The following is a 24,930-nucleotide window of genomic DNA, read 5'->3' on the forward strand; positions in this document are numbered from 1 at the left end:
GAAGACCTCGTCGAAGGAAAAGTCATCGTTTCAAGTAAGCCTCGGCGCATCCTTACCGATAATTCTTCTAGACGATAGACCCGAAGCATTTACTATATAAAAATATGTTTGAACGTCGAGAGAGTAACGACACGTTCCTCCAACTGCGAGATTCTCGTAGGAATTTGCGTTTCCTAGGGATGCTGGAAATCATCAATGAATTAATCTTTAAGTAGCCGCAGATAGACACAAGGCCTGAACACAGATCGGACAGAGATCGGTGGATTACATTTAGCTAGTTGTTCGTGTAAAATAAATACCTTTTTTTCTCTCGGCTTGATAAATCACCAGGCTGTTGGTTATCAGGCTACGGATTTTTATGCGAATTTATTATCTTCACAAACTCGACCGTGAGACCTGGACTTTATCAAAGTAATTGGAATTTAGATTCGTTTCATCTATTAATTCTCCATGCGCAACCTGGAACATTCACGTCTGTGTCTAATTCTTTTAGGCTTTCAAAAAATCTAAGAAAATCGTGGTACGCTTATCGAAGTACCAGCTACATCAGGCAATTTAATTTCGCATAAAAATCCGTAGTCCATCGATTAACGATCTCTATCGCGGTACTTAAAGATTAAACGCGCTTCATGGGACGTGAGTCGTTTCTCTTCGACCGAAGGATTTAATTCCCGCGAAACGAACAGCGATAAGTTTTCCTTCGACCATTTCGGGAACTGGCTGCCTTTCGTTCTTCTCTCCTACCTTTCACTCTATCTCACTCTTTCTCTCGATCGCTTTCACTCAGAAAGGTTCTCGTATCGTCAGGGACACGGACTAACATACACCTTATTACGAATGGACCTTAATAAATCTTATTACGCTAATGTATAATTCTTGTGGATGTATATTGAATGGCCAATGATACACACGTCGGTGGAGCTACAATCTAGCTTTCGCTCTTATTTCTTTTTTTTTTTTCTTTTCTTAAACATGCGTTTTCTTCTTCTCTTTGTTCACCTTGAAGGGAAAAGAATCCTTGCTCCCTGTTCGATGGACCAGTAAGTATGAGTTTACGGTGTAAAACACTAATCTTCTATATTTATAGCAACAACTGTACAAGTGCCGGCCACATCGATATTCTCCATAACGTGTCGCTTATTTTTAATTTGACAAAAGTGGTGGAGAGAACGCTGTTCAGATCTTCTCTTTGTTCACGGTCTTTCCTCGTTGTTCTCAAGACGTCTAAAGTCAAAACATTCATCTTGATAGTCGAATGAAATTCTCTATCTTGCTAGCTTCAAGTTACATTTCAAATTTCTTTCAGATTCTTTGGAAAATTTTGCTGGCTTCTTTCTTCACAAACTTGCTCCGGATTGGTTTTGTTTTTAGACATCTTTGCGTGCGATTTATCCACATAAATGCTACCCATTCACTGACTAATCAACGAGGAATTTAGGACGGTACTTAGATATCGGTATCACTAGGTTTTCCAGCGAGAATCTTTTCGAATCATCGTAAATATCTTCCATCGAGGTCGTTTCTCATGATCTCACTTTATACACGCCAGGAAAAAGAGACTCAAAAGTTATATTTACTTAAACGAGACTAGATTTACGGAAAATTAAAGTAATCGGCGACAAATGCAGACGGTTACCGCTGAAAGAAATTATAAAACGAAAGGTCAATAGAAATGAAAAAAAAAAAAATGTAATTAGCAATGCATCTCAGCAAATGTCTAAAAACGAAAGATTCCTGTAAATCACAAAAAAAAGAGAATAAAAACATTAAAGAATCCAATTTATCTAAATAAACTGCCCAAATTAATGAAAAATTAAAACAACAAGCAATGAATAAGACAGCGATGAAGACAAATAATGAAATAAATTGTAAAAGTAAACGATCAAACATAGTTAAAAACAATTCTCATTAGAGAAATCCAGAAAAAGAATGTAGATATCTAGAGCATTAAAATTTACAATTAAACATCTGAAGTTCCAAGTATTCAAGCATCTAGAAAATTCCAAACGTTTGGCTTTCCAAAGCTACAGATATTTAGGCGGCTAAAATATCAAACCCTGAAGTTTCTAGAATTTTAAATACCTGAATTTCACAATTCCACAAGATTCTCGAATATCTAGACTTTCAAATACTTGGCTTCTTCAAATTCCAAAGTCTTAGGTGTCTACAGTTCCAAATGTTTCAATATTTAGACCTCCAAGTTCACTGTTTGACCGTTTAAAGTTCCAGAAGACTAGAATTAACAGAAAGTAAATCTCACCAAAAGGATCCAAAATCAAAAAGTTCCTGCTCCCTTCGATTGCTTCCTTGACGAGGAAAGCTTGAAAGCTTGACTGCGTCCAACGAACCAATGAAAACGACCTTGCGACGGAAGAGCCTGAACAGCATCCGTATTTCGTTCTGGCGTGTGATATTTTCTATATTTACATAATTTCGCCGGGATGGAGCGGTTTCATCGCCACGATTAGTAGAGATTCGCGGTTTTCAGAGGCAGCGGGTCCAATAAATACGGTGGTAGCGCTGCAGAGAAGGGCCTGGGGCTACAGGAACCCCATGTTCCTCCGCCGCTGTTACTTCCTCGTGTGTTGGGTGAATTTCCTTCCGTAGCCGTGTCGCTGGTGTGTTTCACGCTCACGAGATTCGGATTCGGAATTGGTTTCGCCTCGTTCGTAGACATCACGCTGTTCGAGCTGCCTGGTGGCGTCGCTGGACTTCTTGGAGAACGACCTTCTGCCTTCACGTTGCCTCCTACGGGACTGGAAGCTCCGCTATCTACTCCTATGCCGCTTTGGGACGTGGACTTCTGCTGGGCCAGCCTCTCCTGCTTCCGGAATTTCGCACGTCGATTTTGGAACCATACCTGCAATTATAGGACACAGATTTTGAAGTTTTTTCTTAGATAAGAGACAAATGTATGAGAGAGGGAACGTTGGATGGTTTGACGAGAGTACTTGATTTTGGAGAGACAAATGTTTTCGGTTAAATTGTGAAGGAATTAAACGTGGCTCTTCAAGAGTTCTTATAGCTATAGGATATTAACCCTTTGCATTCGAGAGGTTATTTTCCGTGACCACGGCGTCCCGTGTGGCAACTCAAGAGGGGAATGAGAGGCGATAGTCCCTGTTTATGCTAAATTTCCACTTCTCCAATTGATGGGAGCGCAGTATTGGTTCGTAAATAGATTCCTTGGCTCTTTATATTGTTTGTTATGAAGTGTGAAGTGTTACACTTTAAGCTGCAGATGAAATATTTCTGCTGAAATTCTTCCGAAACTATGGTATTAGTTTACATTCGACGATGGTGGCAGAAATATTACAGTTACGTAAATTTGGAAGCTCTAAAAAAATGGATTTGGAAATTTGTTTAATTAATTCTTATATTTTGTAAAAAAAACAAAAGAACAAAAGTTTACTTAACCACGATTTATAAGAACTTTAGTAGACCAGTTGAGAGGAGATATTCGACAACCGCGAGATCCAGTTTCGACGTCGACTGCTAATTGTGATGGAATTCGATTAAATGTAAAGCTCCATGTAATTTTAACAAGAACAAAAAAGGATTGTAAGGTGTGTTCTTACCGAAACAAAGCAGGAGAAAGACACGAAACAACTTATTATTTCAATACTTGTCCCGACAAGCTAAGGATGCATCTTGGCAGATGTTCTATAAATTATCGTAAAAAAATACAGAAAAAATATTAAAAAATGATATGTTCGACGATGTAAATATATATAGATTATTAAAATATAATGTTTTTTTAAGTTAATTTTTCTATAAAATTATTTTATATTACCTACAAAACACTCGTCACATACGCGCAAAATCGCCTCGAGTTGCTGCTACGCCCGACCGAAAAGGCCATCAAGTGCAAAGGGTTAGTTTTGTAGTGACACATGAGTCAATGAAAGATTTAAACCGGCAGAAACTCATATTATTGCGTCTTGCAATACCAACGTCGTTTTGTTTTGCAAGGTCTAAAGACAAACGAATTGCGGACAAAATATTATTGCCATTACTGGTAATCGTCAACTGGAGTTACATACGAATTCTAACTTTGAACATTTTATAATAACACCTGTCAATATAAATGTACGAACGTGGTCTCTAGGGCAGTCGAATAGTTGAATAGTTAGCGAGTTGAAGAGTTATTGGGTTGGCAATACCACCTAATGACAAAATCCACAATCACTTAGTTGCTAACCTAATAAATTGTTATCGACTTACGAGCATTGAACGGGCGACGATTACGACCGGCATACATACACTATCTCTGTACTTGTACTTGCACTGATTTTAATATCACTCGTTTCTTCCGAAAACAAACCAACACGTTTAACCCTTTGCACTCCGAATTTTATTTCAATTTCGTTATCAGCAGCTCCTAACGCTTAGCGACTATATACTCAGGATCTATTTCTTGCATAGTCATTACTATCGCTACTGTCAAAGTCCTTATTTATTTCGTTCCTTTAATTCATTGTAAATATTTAGAGGGTGACAAATATACAATTTTCAAACTCTGAGCAGACTGATACAAGTTAGGTAAATAAGCCAGTTCGGTAAGAGCGTCGATAACGTGTGTGCGACATCTATTGATTTGAACACGAAAGAATGTGGAATGGGACTCGACAAAGGAGCTCCCGAGATAAAAACTGATGTCGAATCACACTCTACATAGGAGTGCAAAGGGTAAATATTCACTTCAATTTAATCTTACGTGTAATCAGATCTTTATGAAGAAACGTGAAGGAAGGGAACCGATGTACGTAAACATTTGTTTCGCCTCCTAAGTATTTTAACTGCTTGAATTACATATCAGATATGTATTTGACTATTCTTCAATTATCGTGTTCCTTCGTTCGTTTAGATTATCGTTCTGAACTGCACTTCGGAATATTCCAATTCGCACGTATAAAATAATTTTCTACAAAACTGAATTTTTGAATCAAAATCCGCTATCTAATTGACGTATCATTTCCATTTCATCGTTGCACGCATCGTTTTCTTTTACTATAGAAAATCTACAGTATAGTAGCGAAAACTCTGCAACTCGACACATTTGCCTACTACGCTACTATATCCGCTTCGAGTGAAAAAATTCCAGCGACCATGTACGATGATGAAAAACCGACCAAAAACGTCTATGGATTCACGGAGACAAAGAGAAAGAGGGGATTGGATGGCGTAAAAGCGCGTCATGTCCGTGTCCAGCTCGTCAGAGCGAAACGTCGGCGCAGGCAGCAGCGCTCGTAATTGGCTCTAGTTGGCCAAATGAAATATTTAACGAATAAAATAAACGGAAAGCGGCGGTGACCTGCATGTTAAAGTAGCGGATTTATTTGCTTTACCGTTTATCTGACCAGTAAAGCTGCCCTCCCTCTTCCCGCCATCGTTCGTCTCTCTTCATCTTCTCTCTCTTTCTCTCTCTCTCTCTCTCTCTCTCCCTCTCCCTCTCTCTCTCTCTGTATCCCCTTTCGTTCGTTCCTCGGCATGAGCGCACGTGGATCCCACCCCTAGATTTTCCAGGTGCGGCTGCGTTGTAGGAGCAGGCTGAGTGGTAGAAGCCGGGAAAGAGGGGGAAAGGGGTGGATTCAGAGAGTCAGGGGCGCGGAACACCATGATGAACGTGATTGCCCTTTCCGGACGGCAAACACTGCTATTGGATTTTATCAGCTGCTGCTGCTGCTGCTGCTGCTGTTGGCTGCTACTGCTTCTGCTCAACAGCCGCGCTTTCTCCGTTCCAGAAATTCGTGTAAACTTTGAGAAGAACGTGGAGCGTGTTGCAGACCTTCCACTGTTCGATTAACCGAATGATGATTTCATGATCCCTATTTGACACACAGCAGCGTTAGGCTTGGATTTTGCAGGCTTCTGGAATTAAGGAGACTGTCATTTGGAATTTTTTGGAAAGTAAAGAATGGGCATTTTTTGGAACAGATTGCGTAAAGAATGGAAATTTTGAGGTTCTTGGGGTTAACGTTATTCGTCCTTCGTCTTCTCACTTCTGATATTATGATTATTAGAATTCTTATAGCGATGAACCAGAGGATGATTTTACGAATCCCTGGCAGTCGATAGCGAGGTCAGCTTTAGATTTCGCAAGGTTTTCTCACGGATTTCCCAGGGAAATTAAACAGACAGTAGCAATTGCGATTTCTTTAGGTTTACACCATTGATCCTTCTTATCCTCGCTGAATCCCTGTGATATCCTTTCGCTCTTTTACACAGCTTCACGTTGCTTTTATAATTCCTACGTAACAAGATTTCAAATATCGAGCATGTAAACAGATATTTGAGACATTTGCGTGAAATTCAACGGAGTATCTGCCAGCCAGTCGCAGAAGTCTGTGGCGAAAACTTGAAGAAATGAAGGTAGCCGAAACGGCTGAGAGAAAAATTTGCAAAGACAAGCGAGGGCTGTTTGACAGTAGAGGAAAGCAGCGAGGCAGAGACAACGGGGCGCGTAAAGCGAGGCTTAAATATTTATCCAAAACGAGGTGGACATCTGTCGGTGCGGCTCGTTGCATTTTATTTAGGCGTACCGTATTTATTTAACATTAACGCCGGCACGTAGTCTCCCTAATTCACGCTGTCGTCGTCGTCCGTTCGGCAAACAACGGCACACATGCTCTACGGTCTCTTCGGGGTTTGGTCGGTGGCCAAATACGAATTATTAGTGTTGTCACTGGCACGTACCCGCGGCTTTCTGCGTGTGTCACATAGTTTTTGCCCGACGGTGACGTAATTTCATCAGGCTACAGTCAGCAGCGACGTTACATTCGTTGAACCATCCGTGTCTCTCCCAACCAAAAATACCTCAGAACTAACGAGAACTTGGAAATCTCGTCGAATATTAATGCTATTTTTCATGCCACTGTCCTGGTAAGGTTAAAGCAGTTGAAAGATTCTGTTCATTTATTAAACGGCTATTAAAAATTGCCAGTGATCCTCCGTTTAATTTAAACCTTCGACAGAGCGAGAGAATAACAATGGCAGGGGATTTTCATTCGGATTTATGACATTCCTCATCTTGGCGATTATAATAAAACGTAAGATGACGATCTCATTGAAAAATATTTCCTTGGAAATTTTCTTCTTCCTCGTATGATCAACCCTCTACATTTCTATCACTAATTTCCTAAGGATATGAATTCTCGCGTGTTCCAGGACCTCTGAATCCTGAATTAAGGATTTTGAAGAACCTGTAACAGGTATTTTGATAGATTTCAGAGAGAATTAAAGGAAAAATGGAATCGACGAAAGCATTAAAACGGACGAATTAAAAAATTGTTGTTGGAGGTTGTTGTTGATTGTAAGCTATAAAAAAATAATGGAGAAATAGACGGTGGCAGTGAAAGTAATGTCTATACGATAAGGAGTAGCGACGGATCCGTCGAGGCAACTTTCCTCGGTTATTAGAACTTCGACTCGTAGCGCTAATGAAAATTACTATATCTCTGCAATATTCCTTACTATAATTTAATCAGTCTACTACGAAGGTTACTTCAACCAAATAGATTCCAAGCAAGAGAAGACGACCAAACCACAAATGATCTTACCTAGAAAAATAAATGAAATTGAATTCACCGATTGAACGATGATGAAGAGAGTAAAATTTATAGATTAAAAAAAAAAAAAACTAACTAAAAAGAAAAACGATTTTATCCATAAAAATAAATGCAATTAAATTCACCGATTAAACGAAGACCTAGAAAACGACGAAGTTAGAAGTTCTGGCAGCAACTGGAATATCCAAAGTATTCGAGGTCATCGCAGTCACAAACAGAGAGTCATTAGATCTACGCTCTATTCGATCTTCTTCTTCCAAATAGCACGTCCTTTTCAACTGAAATATGAATACGTTTGAATCTTGTAATTTAAGCGGAAAGGAGGACAGATATTTCGAAAGCAAGCGTAAACAGTTTGATAGAGAGAGGGTGGAAGTTTATGGACGGACCATTAGGGATTCTGCGTCGATAGAAACAAGTTTGCGGTGTATTTGTTCGTTAGATTAACCCTAACGATTGTGAGTCGTAGTGATTTCGTCCTTCTGGATAGGTTAGCAAAGGATTTTGCCCGGTTACCGCCCTGAGGGGCTGATCCCAACTTACCGACGGAGATCCTAACCGGAAAACAAGAATATTTCAGGATTGAAAGACGTGGCAGCGTGGTGGGATGTCGTGAGACGAGTAAAGAATATTTTATCGAACCATTGAGACAGATATACGACAGATCAAAAATTTGACGTCGCTTTGTACCATCTACGTCTTGTTATCTGGTCTATGATCCTTTCTTTCAGTCTTGTAAAAACGTGGCATAACAAAAATGTAAGTAGAGACACTGATAAGTATCCCAGAATCTTTTCACCTGTTTTGAGAAGATTCAGATTACTATGAAATAATTAAAAAATATAAAGTTTCACAAACCTATCTATAAACCAACGTAACTATAAATACAACTTTAGGAAAAGAAAATCTCAGGAATATGGAAGTAATCGAATTAGCAGACGAAGTAACCTCAAAATAAATATTAAAATGCTGAAACGCGAGAAATTGCCGACGGATGGTAAGGTTTCGGCGGGAACAGTAGGAGTTTGGAAATCTTTCGAATTTTAAAGAACTTGCTCGACACTGCTAAGAATTTGTGCAAGAAGCGAAGTGAAAGTTAGAAAAGTACGATAACAAGATTAGAAAAAAGAACAAGCTACCTAGAACTTCGTTCGTTTACGTAGGAAAGCAACGAGAAAGGATCATGCGCAACGGCCGGAAACGCGTCTCTCAGATTTCAAATTCACCATTTCCCATCCGCCTATAACGTAATTTTTGCTTATTTGATTTTCATGTTAATTTCAATTTTGACCGTCATTCGATGAATATTTAAGATCTCGTCACGCGGACGTTGAAAGTGAAAGATGTGACGCCCGATCAGACCAAAGGATTCGCTTTTCATACCGGAGGATGTTGAAGCTCGTGAAAAATTCACGGCACGTCCAAGATTCTCTCGATGCGTCACATTAAGCGAGTTATAAGGATATATCCGAAGCGGTGCTATCAATATCACGACGGCAGGAAGTCAGGAGAAATCACTGTTACGCTTGATCACTTCCGCTTTGGCGATAAATCAGAAAACGCGCAATTTTCACGTTCCATTGGATAATACAAATGAAGTAATTCGAACATACGATCGTTTAAACCTAAGCTTTGGAAGCAGATTACTATCTGCTGTTTCTTATTCTTATCTTTTTTTTTTTTTATTAACAGATGGAGAGATAGATTTGTTATGCAGAGAAGCAATATTTCACCTAGAAATTGCGAAAGTAGCGGAATTTCTATATTTAATCGATGATCAATAAAAAATTAGAACATGCAACTTTTTAATTTCAAGCTTCGAAAGATCATTAGACATTCTCTGTTAATCTTACTAAATGAAATTGGCAAATAGAATTACCGCAAGACGAAGCAAAATTTTATCTGGCGTGTTACAAAGTAAATGTAGTATCCAATCAACTTGAAAGTTTATTTAATAACTGAACGTTTTAGTTCTAAGCTTTGGGAGATCATTGGACTCTAGGAATACTGTCTTTGTCTTTATCCTTCTTAAACAAACGACAAATAGAATTGTCGTGGAGCAAAATTGTATTCAGAAACTCAAACTAGAATCTTAAATTTTAGAAATATCGATAATAGATCTTACAAAATAGATTAATACGATTGATATCTAAATATTCGTACAATAACGATATTTATCTATGCTTGAATAGGAAACAATTTCTTTTACCGTGACTCCTTTATTGATCTTCCTTTATTAATTTATTAATATAAAATTAATTCCAATTTTGCTCGTCTAAAGATTAAGTAATAAAGCCAGAGCGGTTAAGGATTCGTTAAGGGTACTAAATCAGACGTTCGATAATAGAATTGCAGTTGATGGTGATTGCTACACTCTCAGCCGTCAGAAATTACCTTCTTCAATTAACCAAATAAGTTCGGGACGGAAACGCATGGCTCTGCAGAGACAAAATCTTGATTAAGAGATGCATCGGACAGGCCGATGCCATCCGGCTTGATGAATAAATCGCTATAGACAGATCTCATTAACTGCGTATCCACTTTCGTGTCTGACCACAACCGTCACGGTTCGCTGTCACTGCTGTGTTCCACTACTTAAGCCAAGCGAAACAGTATTTTCGACTCTAGTCATAGTAACTTGGATATGAGGAGTATTGTAAGATCGATTAAGTAATGCAATTGATAGTTGATTCACGTATGAGAACAGTAGAATTCCAGAAATCTTGGTCAGGATCGTATCCCGTCTGTAATTGTGCTTCAGTTCCTAGCTACTGTCTCTGTGAGATTTTTTATTATTGGAATTTTCTTTTTTATTATCGTTTCATTCAATTATCGAGTTTTCCTTCTATTGTCTTTGTGAGTTCCTTTTTGTTAAAGCTTGTGCGTCCTGGTTCTTTCCTATTCCTATATATGTAGACTACAAACGTCTTCTTAAAGTTTCTGTACTTTCTTATTGTTGGAATTTCTTTACAGTATCTTGCACTGCTATTTTTCATCGCAGCAATTCTCTTTTATCTTTCCTTTTGACTTTCAAGTTCTCTTTTACACGGAGCGGAATCCGTTTCTTGTTCTCCCCAAACTGCTTTTTTCACTGCTGGAGTTTTCTTCTTGATTGTTCCTTGATACCCTTGCACGTTTCCTTTGAAATTATTACAATCTCTCTTGATGCTCTTTACTAGTCTTTTTTATTAGAATCTCCTTTTTGATGTCCTTACCATCTTATCCGTTTCTCAAATATCCTGACATCTAATACAGAAGAAATAATAACACTTACCAATTTTTAATTGCAAATAGCTGCTATGGAAGCGTCATACCAAAAATCCTCACTCTAACTCAAGATAACTTCCTCGGAATACCTCTCGACCAATTAATTCTTCTTCCAAATACTCTGACCTGTCCTCGCAGTAAGAAATAAGGAAGAAAACTTCACTCTGTAATTCGAACAAAAATAAAAGTTCCCATGCCACCCACATATATTCGCATTAACTAAATTCCTCTAGCACCTCCTTGACGGTTCTCCAACTGGCAACTAAATACCAGTCCCTGTATTCCGCACCCAGACTATTCTTAACACCAATTACCCAGCTTAATCTGAACCATCAGCGCGATAACGCGCAGGCCAGCGTCGAAGGAGTTCCATGGAAAACGGCGAATACCGTCGTGCACCGGTGTGTTTGCAACAGTCGACGTCGTTCTCCGTAGATGATACCCAGCAGGACAGTTTTTAATCACCGTAAGTGGATCTACATAGAGCTCGCAATTACCAGGGCACACTCCGGCCATGGGCCCCTTGTGTATCAGCCACCCTCGGCCTACCAGAGTCGAGCCAGCTCCAATGTTTTCCCCATTTCATCCCTCGATGCCAGCGAGCCAACCGATCCCCCTTCTCTCCTCTTTCCTTGCCTCTTTCCCAACGAGGATCCTTTCGTTGGAAGCGTTATTGTCTATCTCCTCGTTGCTTTTTGATCTTTCTACATCTTCCCTGTTCATTTATCATTCATCCTTCTATGCCGGATATGTTTTTCTGCCTCTCCTCCTAGCTTTCTCCTTTTGGCTGCAAACTGTATTTTGCTATTTTCTGTTGCTTTAGAATATCGTTAATGGACCTTTTTCCTATATAGCATAGACAAAATCATTAGCTGTGTTTTCTCTATTATCAGAAGAGGATTGTTAACAGTAGAATTATTAATACCATTGATTGTTACACTATGTATATCTTTTCTCATTTTAGTCATGAATATTTCATTCATAAATTATCTTCTCATTCTATTTTGTATATTCTATCATTTTATACTGTAATTAGTTTTATCATGTTACAAAATACTAACATCTAATTAATATAGATGGAAGATGACGATATTTATTGTTCCCAAAGGAGGACGCCTTTATTTTTCTTCTATGTCTGTGTTTTAGTGGAATACATCTTTGTATTTCTTCTCTGCTTCGACTTTTTCCAAGTGTGTTTTTCTCCTCTTTTTTGAGTACACTGCCTCTTCTTACCGGCGAAGACCCTTCGTCAGAGACTGCTCCCCGATCACCCTCCAACTTCCCGTGACGGTGCTCGACTGTGTCCCACCGGGGAAAAGAAATTCATGTTGATTTTCCAGGACTCTCCCAAGGCTGTCTATCTCTAAATTACTCGATTCTCCTCTAGTTCCCTTTGTATTCCTTTGTTATATCTCTGCCATTGCTTTTGATAACACCTGAAAACTTGTTATTTCGTGGAAGTAAAATTTCATCAAAATTTGGATTTTATTGGAATGTATAAACCTGATGATAACATGTCAGAATTATATTTAGAAGGGAGATTTCCTCTAAATGCCTCCATAGTGTTCCATAATGTAAAAATGTACTGCTTTCAGATATCTATTATGTATTATTTTAATATTACTTTATTAATATCCTATCATCTTAATTCAATTTCCATAGTTTCCCAACACAACAATTCTCCTTTGTAAAATCTTCTGATCTCATATCACAAATAATTATTGTAATACCCAGGGCATAAAATCTAAGGTAACAGACTATCATGATTGTTGTGATAGTTTTAAAAGAGAAGTTTCTTATATTATACTGTATTACATAAATTTTAGGAATTTTCTTTTCTAAATTCTCCCATGAACAAGTGAATATAGTATTCAAAGCAGAGAATTCAAAGTTGTTAACGCAAGCCCTACAATTCTTTTCTGATTTCAATCAATAAATTAATGTAGCATTCTGAACAAAAGATCCAAGCTTGCAACTTCTGTTACAGGTGTTACAATTGCTCCAACTTCAACAAAACCAACCGATCTCCATATTCCACCAAACCTTACAAGTTTCAAGCGATGGAAAATGATTCCACCATGGAATTAATCGAGCTGGCTAGATCGTTCCACTTTGTTCAATTGAATGTAGACCCTCAGGAGCTGGTAAGAGCAACGGTTGTTGGTCCAGCAGAGCAACACCAGCCTGTTCACCCTCTGGTAGCTTCTATTCTGTGCTACATCCCATTGATGACACCATGGACAGGGGTGGCAGAATGTCGCGTGGCGACACGTTTCACTGTTCTGAGTCACATGTCATTCCGTATGAATTACAACTCCATTAACGTTCCAGACAACCTGCGAGCATACATAATGCTGGCGAATTGAGCGGATCAGCTCCTCAGCCAAGATGTTGATTTATGGGGAACGATGGAGATGCCCTGGTCCTTGGATGAACAGAGCCAATCATAAAGTGATTGAATTTTTAATCTGTTACTTGGAAATCTTGTTTTGCATTCCATTTTAAGGTAACTTGTTTTTAAGAGAACTGCAGATCCCTTTCTTCTTATTGTTTTTAGCTCTATTCATTTTTCATCTTTCCCTCTTCTTCATCATGTTTCTCCTTCTTTTAAATTTTAATGAAATTACACTGTTAATTCAGAATTAATCAAACGACAGACGTTGCAAAGAGTACAAAATATGAAGTTGCTCAAACGATCTACAAAGAACGAGGAAAACATCTGAAAGATAATTTGACGATTGTACGTAATTGCAGGTGAATATTGGTAAAATATCTTACAATAAAATGAACGAGAATCTGTGATGTAAATCGATAAATTTCCCAGATGTCTTAAGGGTGGACCTTAGGCTAAGGAATTAGGGAAGATTCGAACTGACTACCCTACGTCAGGGAAAACCTCTCTAGAAATGGCGGTCGGCCCGTGATGCCGCAAACTAATAGAAAATTGATAGCAACTTCGTGCTTAATTATCATGCGTGCGTAGTACATTCACGTTTACGGTTTCCAGATGAGCTAAGCGGAACGTTCGGTTGCTGCTAGACAATTATAATTCCTTGTACCATTGATTTCTCATATTCTCTATGTAATTAATAGAAATGCAAAAATAATTTGTTATTCTTCAATAACGTAATTTTATAAAGCGATGAAATTATATAGAAAAGTATGGAAGTTAGAAGAAGTTAAAACAAAATTAGAAATTTCATTAATGGAAAAATTCATTGCTTTGATTCCGTTACGATTGAAAAATAGTACAATGACAAAATTAGAAATTCTATTTGCACGATAAATAGATTAGAGTGTCTTCATTGTTAATGATAGAATAATTAATTTTTCGTTATTAATATCAGCGAAATAATAGAATAGAAATTATAGGATTATCAAATTGGGAATTCTACTTTCATAATGGATAGATGAACATATTCTAAGCTGCTTATTAATAATAGAATAATTTATGTTTTTAGTTATTAATACTATCGTTAGAGGATCAATTATTAATAACTATAGTTAGAGGACTCATGACATTTACGTCACAAACAACTGTCGCGGATGATATCGTAATCCGAAGCACCTAAGCTCGTTTGTTTCCAATATATTTTTGCACCGTTGCCATCGACGAGATTACATTTTCCCTGATAATGCAATTTCTGAACGTTTTCAGAATATGTTTCTGGGACATCGGTGATTAGTGTTAGCAGCAATAAAGCTCCTAGCTAACTGAATTTACCGGCTGGCAATAAGTGTCAAAAGTGAACAGCCTGTTTCGCAATTAGGCAAAATACAGATTTTATGACATTAAACTTGTTGGCGCAACTGCAATTTTCGCTCTTAAAATATTACACTAGCCACGGTACATCGTGGCTTTCAGAATTACACATCAATCAAATACAGAACAGAGGACAATAAAAGAAACATTTATTAAATCAATAAATTATTCCTTGATAGTGGAACTTTGAAAACGTTGGATTTATTATTTATACATATTGCATATTTATTATTCGTAGTAGCTATTTATCAGTGAATTAATTTTCTATCAAATTAATTGATAAACGTATACACGTTTTTTATATTTGAAACTATGCTTTGCTACTGTATTTTAGAGCAAACGATTTCTTTTCTCAAACTTTTCTGTAATCCCACGGATACATGTAATGTACATACAAAACTCTGTTATTGATATTGAAGCAATGGTACATTAATAGCATTGATCTGGATCAAGTGATCAAAGTGACTGTAATTTTTACAAGCTTTACGCTCCAGTCATCAGTAGTTCTAGTGTCAATAAAATGAAATCTACTATACATGTTTATTACATATTATTATTTATATTTACAAGAAAATGTTCCTTTTATCGCCTATTGCGCTCTTCTTTCGCAATTGATTTGATATAATTTTCCATTGCTATAATTCCTTCTTATTCATAGAAACGATTCACAGAAATTTGTGCATAACGAAAGACAACTAATAGCGAAGAGCTCGGCAACAAAAATGTCAAAGTTTTACTTTTCTAACAGAAACCAACAAATCTATTTATCCGGAAACTTTCACCTGCCCCTGTAAATTAGCTTCTTCACTACGATTATACCAACGTTCAATTATAATAATTCTGTTTAACAAGTTATATCGCAGTTTCATTCACATTGTCGTCATGATCGTCGCACGAGCAATCCCCGTCACTTGGACGATGTGATAAATTTAATCCGACGCAAGAGTTCGGCGTACTATAGCACACTATGACTACCATTTTCCCAGCTCGCTAACGTGCAGCCTCTGTGATTGGCAAGCATGATTATCATTATTATAGAAGGATCAAGATTAAGGAAGACGTTGATTCTTCACACAATCCTCGTCTATGGAAGACCATCTATTCTTGGAACGAGACCAGACATCTGCCTAAAATGTAGAGACATCATCAAAGGTATCCTTTTATTCATGAAGTTTAATTGAGAAATAGAAAGTAAGAAAATAGACGAAAGAGTCATACACTTTGGATTCATCAATCTCCAGGATGAAAATTACTGAAATAATCCTCTTTTCCTTCAGGCAGACACTGAAGATTAAAAATTATGAGGGTGAGATTGATTGATGTTAGAAGGGGTGAGTAAATGGGATAATACGAGAAATACAGTTATTTGTGATGTAAAAGTATATAGGTGTGAATAGTCATTCAGATAGAATTCATTCACCTTGCATCAAATTTTACTGAAAGTGCGAATTTTGTTAGATAGAATCGAGGATCAAATTCATGTTACTATCAGGTCAATTAGAGGAACAGAAGCTGAGCTGGAATTTGTTTCACCTATTAAATGTTGTAATAATTCTGCTTTGTAACTTTCCTGACACTTTGGTAGATTTGTGATAACAGTGTATGAATGTTATCCAATTTCCAAATTCATCACCAATCGTTACTAACATCAATACTCAATAAGCTGAGCAATTCGTAGCAAATAGTACAATGGATGTTGTTTGGGCCCAATTTGGGAAAAATGAATATTTATGAGAAATTTAAGAATTCAGGCACAGAATTCAAAGATGCATAGAATGTATATAACATAGAAAAACGTAATTAAATGTAATACAACCCACACGAATGCCAATGAATATTAATAAGAAACATGGAATACTATTAATATTCTGACATTTTTGTTATACAAATTGTATTGTCTGGTACATAGATTTAAGAAACAGCAGTTGTACAATTTAGTGTACAAATGCGAAACGCTATCTATGAATTCTTTCAAGATTATGAATATCTCAGATTACAATGTTTCCTATGTCACATGAGGAAATTCCATTCGTGAGCACATCACATATCGGATAATAATTGAAATAATTGAAAATAAATCTCGTATCGCGTTACGACGATTATTTAATTTTCATCTATTGCTGAGCAATTAATTATCCAAGTATTCGACAACGAGAGGTCATTGTAATTTACATTACTTCTCGATCAGTTTCCCTTCTTGTAGGTAAACTTGTGCGAACATACTCTTCCTTTATGGCAATTAAAAGCCAAAAATGAAGAGAATAAATACAAATTTATCATAAAATATTCGAGGCAGAGTATTCGTTATAATGTTAAACAGAACAATACAAATGTCCATTTCTTTAGATGCGTTCATAAAAGTATCAGTTTGCATAAAAATCCTCACTCAATCTATAAACCTACATTCACAGAAAAAATGTGGCTTAGCTGTTTCTATCTTAATGCCTCATATGTGCCGCTATATCTAAATAATACAGAACTAACAAAGAAGGCGAGCACCGTTAAAATCTATGATTAAAAATCCAAAAAGGAAAACGTAAGAAAAGCGAAGAGAATGGATATCGACGCATTTGAGATTAAAAGGTTTATCCATAAGAGCTGGCGAGAGCCGCCGAAAAAGCAAAACACATTAATTTGATTATAAATAACGCGTGTTCGATTGTGCGTCATGGGAAGACACGAGGATCTCCCTCCAGAATCTTCAGTGTGCAAGAAGTTCAAGTTAATCCGTCACATGCATTAGAAGGTATAATCCATCAAGCAGCAACTTGCAGGTAACCGTGAAAACGAAAATGGGGCTTGTAATGCAATTATGTAGCGTCCGGGTTCCACCATCGCCCTTGTCCCTCCGTTTCCGGCGCTTCATTTTAGGTGATGCCAGAGGGAGGACCTCCAGGTAAAAGTCAACGAAAGAATAATCTATTGTCCAGCTTATTTCTTCCAGTTTTTCTTGATTGGGATCTTTGCAATCAGAGTGGAACGCTCTTTTGAGGAAAATCGTCAAATTCGTTAGAGTTTTTACACTTGTTTTAAAGAATAGTATCAATTTTATTATTGCGACAGTTGCTGGGTTAATTGTATTTTCCATTAAAGTTTTAAAAGTTATACGAGAAAATCTTTCTTGAGGATTTCTTTAGGATAATAATGTAATATATAAGATTTTTATAATCCTATTGGCTACAGCCACTAAGTTAAGTGACTAGCAATATATGCTTGAAATACAATAATTCCAAGATATACTTTTCGCAAGGGTAGTATAATTAGTATAATTTTACCATTATTAACTAGTCGAGTTCCGTTGTGTTCAAATATAATTGTATTTCAAAACGCGATTTGCAATCATAAGAAAGGGGAAGCACACAAATTCAAACAGCAATTAGAGCTATGACTATTATACACATGAGAGTAAAAGAAAATGATAGTGAATTGTACAACATTGAGTCATTCAGAAGCTACACTGATCAACGTTATAAATCGTGAAATATAAGAAAATAATGATGTTAGAAATATTAATTTCGCAAAGGCATCTGGAAATTTATTATTATTTGTGCTAGTTTTATAATGAACAAATTTGTAGAAATAAATCACCTGTTTCTTGGATATTAAAAGATAGAATTTGTAGATATTTGAGTTTACAGAAAATGGAGCTGACCAGTTCATTGTAGGTTTCACTATCCTCTTTCTTTGAGTTAAAACACCACTTACTTGGACTCTAGCTTCCGTCAGGTCGATCTTCATGGCAATTTCTTCTCTAGTGTAGATATCCGGATAGTGGGTCTCCTGGAAGGCACGCTCCAATTCTTTAAGCTGAGCCGATGTAAACGTCGTTCGTATCCGACGTTGTTTTCTCTTCTCTGCTAAACCATCGTGTCCTGAGTAAGCCTTATATCCTAATCCACCTGAAAATAAGAAAAGAAAGATATTTGAATCAGTGAAAATGATTTGTATCTTATTAAAACAGTGTTACGAAATTGTTCAGAGCAAGAATTCAATTTAATATTCTTTAATTCTAGTCGCAAACGCTACGGTTGTTACACAATCTGCAATTTAGCTATGTACCTTTTGTACATACATTTCTAAAATCTTTAACCAAATCCACGATTCATAATTCTAACTGCAAACAGAGCAATTACCGAATTTTCAATTTTCAGAGTTATTTCTTGGTATACTTTTCCAACTACCTTCTGTCCTTTGTTTCTACAACTAAACCCATGCATCAAAAAATCCACAAAATATTAACCAAAACCTCATGAACCTCTTTAAAAAGTTTCCAAAATCTGAGAACAAAATCCATGGTTCGTAAAATCTAGGAAAAGAATTGATCAATCCTTGCTAAGACGAACTTACATTAGCATAAAACTTTCACCTACTGCACCAACTCTCTAAATCAACTTATCCCAACTTTCTCTTAATCAGTAGTCAGAGACAGAACTTCCAGAGTTCCTCTAAATCAGCCACACATTGGCGAGGCTGATAAAATATGAAGAAAATCAGTGTGGTCGAATTACTTGGTCCAAGGTGCAACGTTTGCACGAAGAGCTCTGTGTCTGTGAGCACGAGGTAGCTTATAGATTATAGAATATAGGTGAGGATGGCTGGGATAGCGAGCAACGTAACCATAGCAATGAGTGACTGAAGAGGGAGAGGGCGAGAAAGAGTGAGCCAGGGGTGAAGGAAACGTGGGATGAGACAGTGCAGAGCTGGTACCAGATGAACGAACCGGTAAATGAGGGAGAGACGAAGAAAGAGAAGCAAGAATACGAAAGAGAGGGAAAGAGGGGACGAGACACATCCATTGATTTTCAGTGCCATCTTGTCGTCGTTTCCAGAGGAAATACCACAGTGGTAGGTTCGAGCATGGAGACCATGCCATGGCAACTTTCCCTTGAGAAAAGAAGGACCACCCTCTTCTTTTTTTCTGCGGGAAAGACCGTCTTCTTCGCCCCGCCTGCGCCTTTCAGAGCTGCCTTCCTGCACCTCTAATTGATTGTTCCTTTGTAAATTCTATCGTTTTAACGACGTAGCGTGTTTGATTTGTTCGCTTGTCCTCGAGGAATGGGAGTTTGCTGGATCGAAGAGAGAATTTTGTTAGATTCTCTCTGCAGCATTTATTTACAATTAATACGGACTTTGGTGCTTTGGAATTTTCCGGATCTAGTGTTTCATGGTTACGTCCTAAAATATATTTATTGGAAATTGTGTAAGTAAGAAATTGTGTAGAGATAAACAAGAAGATACTATTTATAAAGATAGCGACGAGGGTTTTAAATCTCTGAATAAACAGCAATGTTAACTTTTTATCTTCCTACTAAAGAGATCGGATAAAAGTGAAGTACATAAACTCACTGTGAAGTTTTATTATGATATCTTTCAGACAGTGAAAGAGAAATTGTACCATCTATGGAAAAAGGAAATTGCCTATGAACAATGAATTTGGTTAATTTTTCTAGTGGATAATACAAGCTGGGTTACAGAATTAAAGAATATTGGTGGAGGAATATGGAAGACAGTGTCACAAAACAAATATAGATTTATGGAACAGAATTATTATAGAATTACAGAAGAGAGAGACCACTGTCAAATCAAATTCTCCTTTTTGAAGAAATTTACAAACAAATATACCTTGTCGCTTAAACAATCTTAGAAATATTCTACGATACAACGACCTCTTCAAGTACTAACTAAATTATGTTAAAATAAAAGCTACCAAAATCCTAAACAATCTCTGACGTATTAAAACAAGAACTGAATTAAAATGATTATAAAATTATAAAATATAATACAAAATAGAATCATCGTAGAGTCATAAAATATAATGTAGGACAAAAGTAAAATAGAAAAGCACATTTCTCGTCCAGAAAAAGCTCATCACAATCTATTTCCCTCTTCCCAAAAGAACAGATAAAAGCACTCACTCTGTAGATTAATGGCCGACGGGAAGATCGAGGCGGCGTGTCTGTGGACCTCTTGAGATCTGGCGGCCATTACCGAGCAGGGGGTTGCATGGGCCCCGTGGTGCGCGTGGGCATGAGAGTGGGTGGTATGATGGGCCCCCAGCGGCGTGGTGCTTCCTGTACTCGTAGTTCCCGCGTTGCCTGGATAGCCAGCAGCCCTCGCAGCCGTGTAACGATAAGCAGCTTGGCTCATCTGTGAGCAAGAACTCAAGTCCCCGTATCCACATTGCATTTCACTGGCAGCCAGAGCACAGCTAGAAGCCTCGAAACCGGCGGCCGCAGCGGCAGCCGCCTGGTTCAAGTACGAATAATCCATGGTTCACTCGAAGCACCGAAATTCCAAGACAAAAGTGCAGAGTTCCTTCGCCACAGGCGTGTCTGACTTTGTCAAAGGCGAATAGACGAGGGCACTGAGCGCGGAACACCTGGACAGTTCATCGAATCCTCTTATCTCTTCCTCATCTTGACTCTTCACTCAATCAGAATCCCATAAAACTGAATCCTTCTGATTGTTGGTAGATCCTGGCTGATCTTAGTAGCACACCGGGTCGTTGGCTGATTTGATCCTGATAGTTCCACGACTTTAAATAGGATCAGCTGGCTCTTCCATTCACTGCAGCATGCAGATTCGAGGGATCTGAGCGTAGACAGGATTAAAAAGAAGACGAGAGTGTCGCAAGAAAAGAAACTGAGGGCCCCAGCCGGGCCTTAGCCGCGGCGTTGCTTTTGGCCCTAGCAGCGGCGTGTTTCTTCCGTCGTGGAAATCTCGGTTAATCAGCAGGCCAGGGTGTACAAGTAACGGTAGCAGCGTCACGTAATTCTCTCTGATCGCGGACAAGAGCTAAGGGACGCGGGCGGCAGCCGGTTGCTCGATAGCAGCTTATGACGCGTAATCGGATCAGCGATATCAAATTATTGCGATTATAGCCGCGGATAGAAAGAAGTTTTTCGGCCCGCTTAAGAGAGCCCGAGACGACCGACTGGTGGGTCTCCTCAAAATCAAATGATAAGCTTAATTCAATAACCGACGGAGAGGGTGCACGCCGGGGGTGTGGCCGCCGGTCGGTTACGGAGAAACGGGTTTGGTCACTGTCTGACGTTCTCTGGGCGCTGATTCGTCGATCCACGGTGCCACCCCTCGGCTAGATGAGAGAACAGTCGCCGCCCTCCGAATCTCTGTGTTCATCCCCGTCGGTGTGCCACCCCCGGTTCGTCGGGCGACCTCTCCCTAACAGCCATCAGCCCGAATGAACGCTATCATTCGATGATGCCAGCCCTCTCCCCTGGTCTCGATTTTACGATCGATTCCGGAGCAGGCCGTTTCCGCTGGACACCAGAGCCACGCTTCTCTTCAGCCATCCTACGTATGTTTACGCCTGGCTCCTTCTGCGGCTGCCTTGGTACAATGAGTGCCTCGCTTCCTGGATGATAGTGCTGATGTTAGGCATCGTTAGTCTTTACATGAATTGAGCATGATGGATTACCTTGGTGAGGGGTGAGTAGACTGAGCTTGAGTCGTTTCTTAATTACAGCTTTTTGGTGGCTACAATGAAGATAGGGCTGCTTGAAACAGATTTTGTACGTTCAGTTTTGTAGATCTATTGTGAAATATTTTTGAATGCAGCTGTAAATAAATTTTAAGAAAGAATCAGTTTAAAAATATGTAGCTGTAAATGAAACTGAAATGTAATAATTATTTGAAAAACCATAGAAATTGAAAAGTTGTAATTTCTCAAATGAGCTACAAATAAAATCCAAATACAAATAGTTATTTCAAAAACATAAGATAACTGTAAAACATAGATTTTGAACTTGAGGAATAAAATTCTTAAATAATGGGCTGTAAATAAAATTACTATTTTAAGCAGTACAAAACACAAATAATCTTTCATTGTGCTTGGACCCATTAAACGATTATTAGACAATGACATAGTAATACTGTTGATAAACGAAATTCACGATAATATTCCTATGGAATTACCATGCTTTTACATCTCTTAACCATTTACATAAAGCAGTAGAAACATCAAATATCGTATACATAAAGGCCAAGGGACTAGAGAGCATGAAATATGATTTATCTGCAGATAGAGAAATTACATGACTAAACATGACACGGGACCGACCTTAGATAGGTGGTAGGAACCTGTGCGACACTTGTTTCGCACTTGTTCTCACGAAAGGGCCACGATGAGAGCAGTCCTGGTGCGCGACCCTCTTCCCCGTGTCTCGTCTCAGGGGAATTCTCTTCCAGGGTACGCGAACGTAGTACGTCGTGCAACACCAAATCGTCCATAGTGTATATACTGAGAACACACAGGAACGAACTCATCCATTGGCGTAGACCTTCCCACAACTTCTCCATGCTGCTCCAATAGAAACTCGAACCTGCACGTACCTTGTATAAGAGATTATGTTAGTGTAAGATACAATAATACGATCTTTTTGTTGCACTGTTGCATCTGTTTACGTTTATGCGTTATGAAGATACCGACTTTATCTTCTTAGTCGATTATTATAAACTAGATTTCTGTGATAATATTTTTTCAAATAGAGGTAAATTTGATTGATAGAAAATGTTACCAGAGATTTACAATGATGCAAATAACTTTTATACATAATTTAATTTTATCGCATAATAACGAACAAACTTGTGTAATTCAAAGCGAAAAATTATATATAAAAAAATCTACGACCTATTCATGTAAATTAAATACAAATAAAAGGAAAGTGAATTGATGGATCCGTTGAAAAACTGTCACTAAGATAAATTTAGTGTCTACGTCTATGGGAACATGGCAAACATGCGTGCGCGTGTAAACACTCGCACACTCGCATAAACGGCGTTTCGTCTTTTATATCAATAGAGTGAGAGAACGTCAACCCCCCTTAGCGGTCTGATACATATGTCCTTGATTTGTCGGGAGAATAATATTCTCCTGGAAAGTTGATTAAATATTGGTTAGTGATCTCAGATGCCCTTTACCCCCCTCCGTTTCCGTTCCATCGACTCGAAAACCCATAGGAATAAAATTTAATATTTTCACGTCCCAGGGATAGCCGACTATTTTTCTTCCGATTTACACGCGGCTCTGTCACTATCACCTTTCATTTTCACGAATGAAATCGTTTTATACTTGTTGGTCTTAAAAAATATTTCGCAAGAAATTGCATCACGTTTTCATACTTACAGTATTAAGCTCACGAAAATATTTGAACACTTCTAGGAACATTTTACGTATATATTATATAAAATATTTTAAAATCTCATTAGCACTGTAACGAGAAACGACTGTCGTGGGGTAATTAGATATTTACTACGAACATATATTTAGAAAAACATTAGGATAATTCTTCCATGACCTAGCGAATAATCATTATATTATTGTTCAAACGTAATTATTAGAAAATGTGTCGGTATTTCTGATATAACGAAGCATAAAATCTATTAACGTGACAATTTTCGTTAGCTTACTGTAAAATGTTACCGCGAGCTGATTAAAATGGCTTGCAATTATTCGTTTGTCATCCACTTTTATGCAACGTTATTATCAGCTAATCCTGTTTACAGCACATTACATTTACAATTATTTTCTATGTCGCGATGTGTTAATACACGAAAATGCAGGACAGCTTCAAACTTGAATTTTAGGTTAAGCGATAAGTTTATTTACATTAATTGTTATTACTTTTACGTAAAATCTATTTAATAAAGAAGTATTTTATTTATAAATGTATCTTTCATCAAAAAATTGTTTTATGTATCTTGTAACTTTTGTAACACTTTTCGAAATGTACACTTCACGAACGAACTTATTATTCAACGCAATAGAAACTATTAAATAGAATATTAAATAGAACTTACCAAATTTATTCAATGAATCAACATTTTTCCGTCTTCTATCCATGATAAACACCATAATCTTAAAAATTACATATTTTTGCTCTACACTATCCATAAAACGTCGTTGCAACTAACACAGGAAATGCGTACTTATTGCCAGCTCATTTTTTAAATATATACCACCAGGTGACATTTCGAATACTAAAATTATAATTTAAGAATGAAATAATTAAAATTCACGTAGTTGACTGTATTATCCTAAAATGTTATTGAATTTTAATAAGTAATTTAGAGAATATAATTTATTGCTTACATTAGATATAAATTTAATTTAGTTTAATTTGTACAATTCAAATATTTTAAATGCGACAGACAGCGCCACTGTTTCCGGTAAAGCATTTTTATTGGCGCAGTCGCGTATTATAAAAGTATAAAAAGAAGGATGGCACGAAGATCAAAAGTGGTAATAAAAAGTAGTTTTATTATTAATTTATTATGAAAGTAGTGTTGATTATTCTCAGAATGGTTGGAGTC

The 24,930-nt window shown here is 37.6% G+C and overlaps 1 protein-coding gene and 1 long non-coding RNA gene across 3 annotated transcripts; both read right to left on the bottom strand.

The window, feature by feature from the left end:
- Positions 1-483: 483 nt before the first annotated feature.
- On the bottom strand, positions 484-24,475 carry LOC122576777 (homeobox protein ceh-17-like). Its single transcript, XM_043747541.1, has 6 exons — positions 24,418-24,475; positions 22,679-22,950; positions 22,037-22,176; positions 20,514-21,973; positions 18,304-18,497; positions 484-2,860 (listed from the first exon to the last, which is right to left on the bottom strand). The coding sequence occupies exons 4-6, from the start codon at positions 20,866-20,868 to the stop codon at positions 2,465-2,467; spliced, it is 945 nt and encodes a 314-aa protein (XP_043603476.1). The 5' UTR covers positions 20,869-21,973; positions 22,037-22,176; positions 22,679-22,950; positions 24,418-24,475; the 3' UTR covers positions 484-2,464.
- On the bottom strand, positions 2,879-4,493 carry LOC122576779. Of its 2 annotated transcripts, XR_006319893.1 has the most exons (5): positions 4,225-4,493; positions 4,098-4,166; positions 3,794-3,974; positions 3,418-3,663; positions 2,879-3,337 (listed from the first exon to the last, which is right to left on the bottom strand). It is a non-coding gene; the product is annotated as an uncharacterized LOC122576779 (long non-coding RNA). The 2 variants fall into 2 exon arrangements; XR_006319892.1 differs by having other exon boundaries at positions 2,879-3,663.
- Positions 24,476-24,930: the final 455 nt, after the last annotated feature.

The sequence above is a fragment of the Bombus pyrosoma genome, linkage group LG16 (assembly GCF_014825855.1).
Source record: "Bombus pyrosoma isolate SC7728 linkage group LG16, ASM1482585v1, whole genome shotgun sequence".
NCBI classification, from domain to species: Eukaryota; Metazoa; Arthropoda; class Insecta; order Hymenoptera; family Apidae; genus Bombus; species Bombus pyrosoma.

What these genes read in the sequence shown, in the direction of transcription:
- LOC122576777 (XM_043747541.1), bottom strand. Translation starts at nt 20,868, where the DNA reads ATGGATTATTCGTACTTGAACCAGGCGGCTGCCGCTGCGGCCGCCGGT. An exon ending in GTCGGCCATTAATCTACAGA is followed by an intron (nt 18,498 to 20,513) that starts GTGAGTGCTTTT and finishes TCTTATTTTCAG; the next exon opens with GTGGATTAGGATATAAGGCT. An exon ending in TGACGGAAGCTAGAGTCCAA is followed by an intron (nt 2,861 to 18,303) that starts GTAAGTGGTGTT and finishes CTATAATTGCAG; the next exon opens with GTATGGTTCCAAAATCGACG.